The 8,307-nt window shown below is 48.4% G+C and overlaps 1 protein-coding gene across 1 annotated transcript; it reads right to left on the bottom strand.

The window, feature by feature from the left end:
* Positions 1 to 618: 618 nt before the first annotated feature.
* On the bottom strand, positions 619 to 6,646 carry LOC125907321 (uncharacterized). Its single transcript, XM_049608936.1, has 2 exons — positions 6,187 to 6,646; positions 619 to 1,541 (listed from the first exon to the last, which is right to left on the bottom strand). Exons 1-2 carry the CDS (start codon positions 6,644 to 6,646, stop codon positions 619 to 621), a joined length of 1,383 nt encoding a protein of 460 aa, XP_049464893.1.
* Positions 6,647 to 8,307: the final 1,661 nt, after the last annotated feature.

The raw sequence follows: 8,307 nt of genomic DNA, 5'->3' as shown, positions 1-8,307 counted from the left end.
GGTGTGCGTGTCATCGTGTTCATTTGCGCTTGTGTGCGTGCAATCTTAACCCCCCCCCCCCCCCCCCCGCTGCGCAAAGCGATCGAAAACTTCTCAAACTCAAACTGAAAACATATTTCACAGCGCATTGCTATGAAATATTTCGCATTCAAAATTGTTGCAACCCGCTGCGCAAAGCGATCGAAAACTTCTCAACCTCTCGCTCAATGTAGTTAGAGAGCAAGAACCAATAATGATAAAGCGAGGTGAAAAGATAGTGATGAGAAGTGGAGGGGAGAAAAAGAACGTTGGTGTTAGAAACTAACAAAGAAACCGAATTTTCTAGGCTTAGGCGTGGTGCCAAAAAATTAGTTTTTATTTTATGCGTTTTGTGGCTTGTTGTCTCGGCGAGTTCGTTTTACTGAAAAGGGGCCGAAACTGCCGTTCGTTCCCTATTTAAACTATTTTTGTCCTATCCGCGATGCGCTTGGCTGACAGTTCGGCGGAACCCTACAACGGTTACAACATTGTCCCCCGAGCGAGACGCTTTTGATCTAGATCGCTTGTATTGTCGTCTCGCTGCTGTTTCAACTGTCAGCCTTGTTTACTTTCCGCTATGGAAAACGTGGTCGCGATCGATTATTCCCGTAACACAGTCTGCGGTTTTGTGGTAAGTACTATTTCCTTTTCTAAATCTAAATCGGCTATTTTGTGCGCAGGTCTTACGTACGTTCCGCAACCCGTATCAACGGTGGCCTGCCTAACTTGCCCGTCCTTAGCATGTACGACAGAGGTCACACGTCCTTTGGGCCAAGAGTTGCGAGGGAGGGTGTTATCGACTACGATCACGACGTCCCCTTCCTGGATAGGTTGCACCGGCTGGAACCACTTCGTCCGACGAGTTAGCGTTGGTAAGTACTCGGCCACCCACTTTCTCCAGAATATATCGGCATTTAGTTGAGCAGCTTTCCAACCCGATTGCACGGCGGCTGGTCCCTCACACGGCGGAATAGGTGGTTTGCTTCCGTTCGAACTCCCCAATAGCAGGTGGTTTTGGGTGATCGGTCCGGACATCTCGTTATCCAGTGGCACATACGTCAACGGTCTGGAATTAAGAATAAGCTCTATCTCTGTGAATGTTGAACCAAGTACCTCGTCTGTCGGTCGCCGTGGCAGGTCGAGTTTGCCCAGCACCGTTTTTACTGAACGAACGAGCCGCTCCCAGCACCCTCCGAAATGTGGGGCTCCCGGCGGGTTGAAGGTCCACTTTAGGTTCGGTCCGCAAAACTCAACCATCAGCTTCTCATGGTCGACCAGTTTTAGCGCCTCATCCAGTTCACGCGACGCTCCGACGAAGTTGGTCCCTCGGTCACTGATGATCTCTAGCGGTGATCCGCGCCTGGCTATAAATCTACGGATAGCCATAATGCACAACGCTGTGTTGAGGGAATGTGCTATCTCTAGGTGTACAGCTCTGGTCGTTAGGCAGGTGAATATCACGCCCCATCGTTTCTCTACTCGCCTCCCGACTGCTACGAGGAACGGCCCGAAATAGTCCACACCTGTGAATGAGAAGGATGGCCGACCAATTGCCAATCGTTGTCGAGGTATATTTCCCATCCGTGGAGGATCTGGACGTGCGTTTTTCACCTTGCACCATTGGCACAATCTTCTTACTCGACGGTATTCCCCTAGTAATCTTGGTATGTAGTATTTCGACCGCAATTCGTTTATCACAGTACTGTGGTTGCCGTGCTTGTATTTTTCGTGGTACTCCTGCATCAGCAAATACGTACCGCGGTGGTTGCCAGGAAGAATGATCGGAGTGCGAGTTTGTTCGTCAATGTCTGCGCACTCGGAAAGCCGTCCCCCGAGTCTAAGAACTCCGCGACTGTCGACTATGGGAGAGAGTTTATAGATAGGGCTATTTTTATCAATCGCTTTCTTCCATGGGTGAGTTTTCCGACTCGGTCTGCGAAGACACTCGATCTCACGCGCATAAGCTTCACGCTGAACGGCTCGATAAAGGGCGGCTTCCGCTTCTGCCAGCTCCTCCTGAACGAGTGGTCCCTTTCTTGCGGCGTCCTTAGCTAAGCAACGTCGTGTGTTCATGACGAAACGGATGACAAAACCAATCGAACGTAGAACGCGCTTCCATCTGGAGAAACGATCGAACAGGATGAATTGTTCAATAACGCGGTGAACACTTACTTGCTTCCTTATTTCTTCCGTCGTATCTTTCGCAGGTGTGTCATTTGCTGGCCACTCTGGTTCCGATTTCCAAAGAAAGGGGGGTCCACGAAACCATCGACTGCTCTGTGATAGGTCCGGGACTTGAGTCCACTTAGTGCCGTCGTCCGCAACGTTAAGCTTCGTCGGGATCCACCTCCATTGCTCGACGTTTGTCATTTCAAGGAGTTCGCCAATACGGAACGCTACAAACTGATGGTATCGGCGAGAATCGGACTGTAGCCAGCTTAACACATTACGGGAATCTGTCCAGAAAATCGTCCGATTTACAGATATCCTGTGGCTTTGACGAATGGTGTTAGCTAATCTGGCTCCGATGACCGCTGCTTGTAGCTCGAGTCTGGGAATAGATAAGAATCTTAGTGGTGCCACGCGTGTTTTAGACCCGACGAGAGCGCATTCGATCTTTCCATCTTCTTCGAAACGCAGATAGGCTACTGCGGCTGTTCCGTTTTCGCTCGCGTCGCATAGTACGTGCAATTGTACATCGGATCGTGTTGAACAAGTGTATCGGTAGCACCTAGGGATAAATACTTTTTCGACCTCAGGTAGCACTCGCAGCCACGTTGTCCATTTCTCCTCTACCTGCCCGTCTAGTACCTGATCCCAACTGTATCCGCCGCGCCATACTTCTTGAAGGAGGACCTTTAGGAACATTATAAAGTGTCCTAGCAGGCCCATCGGGTCTTATAGACTCATTTGAGTGCGAAGAATCTCACGCTTCGTTGCTGGCTTTTTTCCCATTAGCAGATCGAGATCATACTTAGGGGATAATCTGAAGGTGAACGCGTCCGACGAAGTATCCCACCACATTCCTAGCACCTTCTCAGTAGTCGTACCGCTTCCCATGTTGACATTCTTTTCATTTCCTGGCGTCTCTTGTAGTGGTGCTACGACCATCGGTGAGTTCGAGACCCAGTTACGTATTTCAAACCCTCCGCAAGCGTGGATGTAGCGGACCGTTTTTGTTAATTCACTAGCTTCTTCTTCAGATTCCACGCTTGCCAACATGTCATCGACGTAATGTTCATCTTTTATGCTTTCCACGGCTCGAGGGTATTCGGCTTTAAATCTGTCTGCGTTAAGATTTTTGACGTATTGTGCGGCGCTCGGTGAACATGACGCTCCAAATGTCATCACGGTGACGACGTAAACATCCGGATCTGAGTATGGATCGTCGCCTTCCCAAAATATCATCTGGCTCCGTTGGTCTTCTTTGCTAATGTTCACTCTATGAAACATTTCTCGGATGTCGCCCACGATTCCTACTCGAAATTCTCTGAACTTGAAGAGTACCGGGAGTAGCCCGGCTAACATGTCGGGACCGGGGAGAAGAAATGAATTTAAAGAAACCCCACGTACCTTTGCCGCCGCGTCGAACACCATTCGAATCTTTCCTGGTTTATTTGGATTGACAACCGGGAAGATGGGCAGGTACCAATCTTTATTACTTCTCTCGTTCAGTTCATCGTCGGTTAGGCGTCTGATGTATCCTTTTTCCTTGTAATCTGCCATTTTTTCTCGTACTGCCTTTGCTAAAATGGGATCATTTTTTTAATTTTCGTTGTAGGCATACATACCGCTTCAACGCGACAGATCTGTTGCAAGGCAGCTTGATGTCGTCATATCGCCAAAGGAGGCCGGTTTCGTAGCGATGGCCGTCAAATTTCGTCTTCCGTTCCAGCAACGTGAGAACCCGTTCGTTGTCTTTGGATTCTCTTAAGCGCACTGTCTTATCGATGCCGATCGATTCCAGGGCAAAATGTTCTTTTACCGCAGCAGTAAGACCATCGTCAGGCTCATTGCACACACATATGTGAAAGGAAGGCAGAGTAGATCCCGGCGTATTGGTGGCCACTGAACATGGTCCCCCCAACACCCAACCCAAGCGGGTTTTCGAGGCGATTGGCTCGTCACGTCTCCCCTCTACACTCCTCAGAGATTGTCCCATGCTACAATTATCTACGCCAATCAACAAGCGCGGCTCCGCGTTAGCATAAGACTCCAAGGGCAGACCCTGCAGATATGCGTATCTTTTAACAAGCTGGGACACATTCATGGACTGCTTGGGAAGAGCTAGTTTGCGAACTGTGCGGACGGCTGAAAGTTCGTATATCGCTGTCGAAGTTTGCTTCCCCGAAATGCGTACCGCTAGTCGAACAGAATTTTTCTCTTCACGTGTGACGTCGCCAGTCCATTGGACGCATAGCGGATGTGGTGTTCCCTTCAACCCAAGTTCGTCTACCAGCTCGTGGTCCATGAAGGTCGACGTGGAACCGTCATCGAGAAAAGCGTAAGTTTCGATTATTGCTTTCGGTCCGTGGAGTACAACTGGAACGTATTTCAATAAGACACTTTCGTTAGTTCCCGAATGAGTATTAATACGAATACCTTTTGTTTCATGTGCTGACGTCTCGGAACTTCCGGGGAGGCCATCGTCCTGGTGCAGAAGCGCGTGATGAAGGAGGTTGCATCCGTCGACGCCGCACGCGTTCGTGACGGGACACCTGCCATAGTGATATCGCAGGCACTTGCAGCAGAGTTTCCTCTCGTTTATAAATGCCCTTCTCGCTGCTACCGACGTTCTTAAGAATTTCACACATTTACAAAGATATTCACACGTACCCCCACATAATATGCACGATAAAAGCAGAGAGTCACTAGTCGGGGAATGAGGCAGGCAGTCCTCTTGCACGACGGTTGTGTTACAGTATGCGTTACCTTGGCGACCTGTTGCATGCTGATTTATCCCGACCGTCGTTCGATGTGGCAAATATCGCTGATTGCTGTTCCTGGGGGGAGGGACACTCCTCTCCGTTCGTTCAAGTCTGTCGGGCATATCGATGACCGCGCACAGATCATCAGCCAACTCGCCAATCCACCGCCCAAATTGGAGCACATTAACATCATGTGACCGTTTCTTCAGCCGTGCCCATTCAATACACAGCATGGGTGGCAACTTCTTCGTCAGTTCCTTGAGGAGCACCACGTCATACATATAGTCGAGCAGTCCCGACACTTGTACGGTCGCAATCAACCTTTTAACAGCGAACCCAAATTCGACTATCGTGTCGAGCCTCTCCATCCTAGGCGCAGGCAGCTTCTTGACGCTCTCAACCGCTCGATCTACTATCAAGTCCGGTCGGCCGTAGCGAGCTCGAAAAGTGCTCATCACTTCCTTCAACCCATCTGGAAACAATAGCAAATGTCCGACGGTATCTAATGCAGCACCTTTGAGGCAGTGCTGGAGTCTCACTAAATTGTCGTCGTCGGTATAGTTGGATGCAATAGTTGTGCGTGTATACGTCGCGATAAAACGCGGCCACTCTTCGACAGACCCCGAAAACGTCGGTAAGTCTCGTGGAAACCCTTGGCGGGCTGCTATTTGGCTGTGGTTTAAAAGTGTGTTCAGTGCTGGCGTTTGTTGTGCGAATGTGTTAGTGTGAGCGGTCATTTGCGGGTCAGTGTAATTTGTGCGCATAAAGTGTCCTGATGTACGTGGTATACCCGATCCTCTCGCGTCGAATACATTATACCCAGGGCAGGTAGTGCGTTCTCCGTAGGGCACACGTTCACGGTACGTTGCACGTTCATCATAATTCGCGCGTTCGCCGTAAGTGCCGCGTTCTTCGTACGTCGCTTTTTCACCGTGTGCCGCGTGTTCACCGTGTGTCGTGCGTTCACTGTAAGCTGCGCGCTCACCGTACGCTGCGCTCTCACCATACGCCAGGCGCTCATTGTAGTTCACTCGTTCATTTTGCAACGCATGTTCATTTAGGGCTACGCGTTCATTATAAGCCACACGTTCATCGTACCCTTTATTGAGTGGCGCAGATTTGTCACAAGGCGCTCGCGCAAGACGCCTCGTCCCTTCGCCATCCGTATAAGTAACTCGCGCGCCATGATTACTTTGATGTTCCCGAGGATCTTGACCTCTGGTGACGCCATTTGCTCTACGTTCGGTCTGCCTCATAGAACTTTCCATCCCGCGGATCCATTCTTCGAACGCGGCTCGATCCTCGTACTCAAGCGGATTTAACAACGGTGCTCCCAAACGATCCGTTTCCCGGCACCATTCTTCCATCTTTTCGAGTTGACACATTTCGCGAAGTGCGATGAGCTCACGTTCAATCTCCGCTACTCGCTGTCGTCGTTCGTGTGCTGGCATACGAACGATTTCACCCTCCACTCGTTTGTCGTCCCTTGTTCCGCCTACGTGGCTTCGGTAGGATTCACCATCAAAGCTACCAGCGGTTAATCCTGGCGCTCTGTAGCTAGTATCCGACGTTGTCTTGCCTCGCACCTGCCCTTCTGATACAGACTGGCTCGTGCCCGCTACCACCGGGGATACCGCCGATTCCTGCTCTAGGATGGGGCTCGTTGACGCTGCGATGGACCGAGCGCCATCACGTCCCATTGTCGGGCTCATTACGGGGGTAGAGTTGCAATCCTGCCCGACTTTGCTCGAATCTTTCGTCTGCTCCATTTCACCTTTCACCGCACTACAGCTCTCCTATACCACCACACGGGAACAATCGCGATCGCGAGAATTGGGTATCGCAGCGGAGTATCACTTCATCGATATACTTTTACACCACACGCGATGAAAATTAGCTTAGCACTAATTTTTTGGAATGTTATAAACTAACAAAGAAACCGAATTTTTTAGGTTTAGGCGTGGTGCCAAAAAATTAGTTTTTATTTTATGCGTTTTGTGGCTTGTTGTCTCGGCGAGTTCGTTTTACTGAAAAGGGGCCGAAACTGCCGTTCGTTCCCTATTTAAACTATTTTTGTCCTATCCGCGATGCGCTTGGCTGACAGTTCGGCGGAACCCTACAACGGTTACAACAGTTGGTGTGAAGTATTTTACGGCGATTATGATTTTTGCGCCAACACGATTGCGTCTCGAAGCTTTTTTGTCAGAAAGATATAAACACAGACAACCCGCTGCGCAAAGCAATCGAAAACTTCTCAACCTCTGCTCAATATAGCTAGAGAGCAAGAACTAATAATGATAAAGCACCCGCTGCGCAAAGCGATCGAAAACTTCTCAAACTCAAACTAAAAACATATTTCACAGCGCATGCCTGTGAAATATTTCACATTCAAAATTCCCGCTGCGCAAAGTGATCGAAAACTTCTTAAACTCAAACTGCAAACATATTTCACAGCCCTTGGCCCATGGTTGTGAAATATTTCGCATTCAAAATTGTTGCAAATTTATCAATGAAATATTTTGAAATTTTCTGCGCTGAAATTTTTGGATTGATATCCCGCTGCGCAAAGCGATCGAAAACTTCTCAAACTCAAACTGCAAACATATTTCACACCGCATGGCTGTGAAATATTTCGCATTCAAAATTGCTGCAAATTTATAAATGAAATATTTCGAAATTTTCAGCGCTGAAATTTTTGGATTGATATATTTCTTCGATAGGAATCCAAGCGTTTTCCCTGACATTTCTTCTCGCTTTTTCGATCACTTTTGGCGGAAAGCGATAAAAAACCCGAGCTACAAAACTGCTCGATTTTGTCGTGCGGGATCCCGCTGCGCAAAGCGATCGAAAACTTTTCAAACTCACACTGCAAACATATTTCACAGCGCATGGCTGTGAAATATTTCGCATTCAAAATTGTTGCAAATTTATAAATGAAATATTTCGAAATTTTCAGCGCTGAAATTTTTGGATTGATATATTTCTTCGATCGGAATCCAAGCGTTTTCCCTGACATTTCTGCTCGCTTTTTCGATCGCTTTTGGCGGAAAGCGATCGAAAATCTGAGCTCCCGCACGACAAAATCGAGCAGTTTTGTAGCTCGGATTTTCGATCGTTTTCCGCCAAAAGCGATCGAAAAAGCGAGCAGAAATGTCAGGGAAAACGCTTGGATTCCGATTGAAGAAATATAACAATCCAAAAATTTCAGCGCTGTAAATTTCGAAATATTTCATTTATAAATTTGCAACAATTTTGAATGCGAAATATTTCACAGCCATGCGCTGTGAAATATGTTTGCAGTTTGAGTTTGAGAAGTTTTCGATCGCTTTGCGCAGCGGGTTAGTAATCATGGCAGCGGGGC

The sequence above is a fragment of the Anopheles coluzzii genome, chromosome 3, assembly GCF_943734685.1.
Source record: "Anopheles coluzzii chromosome 3, AcolN3, whole genome shotgun sequence".
NCBI classification, from domain to species: Eukaryota; Metazoa; Arthropoda; class Insecta; order Diptera; family Culicidae; genus Anopheles; species Anopheles coluzzii.
Note: the sequence above shows the minus strand (reverse complement) of the source record. Positions and strands in the feature narration are given on the sequence as shown.

Excerpts from the sequence above, each read along its gene's own strand:
- LOC125907321 (XM_049608936.1), bottom strand. The coding sequence starts at position 6,646 with ATGGGACGTGATGGCGCTCGGTCCATCGCAGCGTCAACGAGCCCCATC. Across the intron at positions 1,542-6,186 it reads TTCTATGAGGCAGACCGAAC|GTGTGGACTATTTCGGGCCG; the intron begins GTAGAGCAAATG and ends TCTCATTCACAG.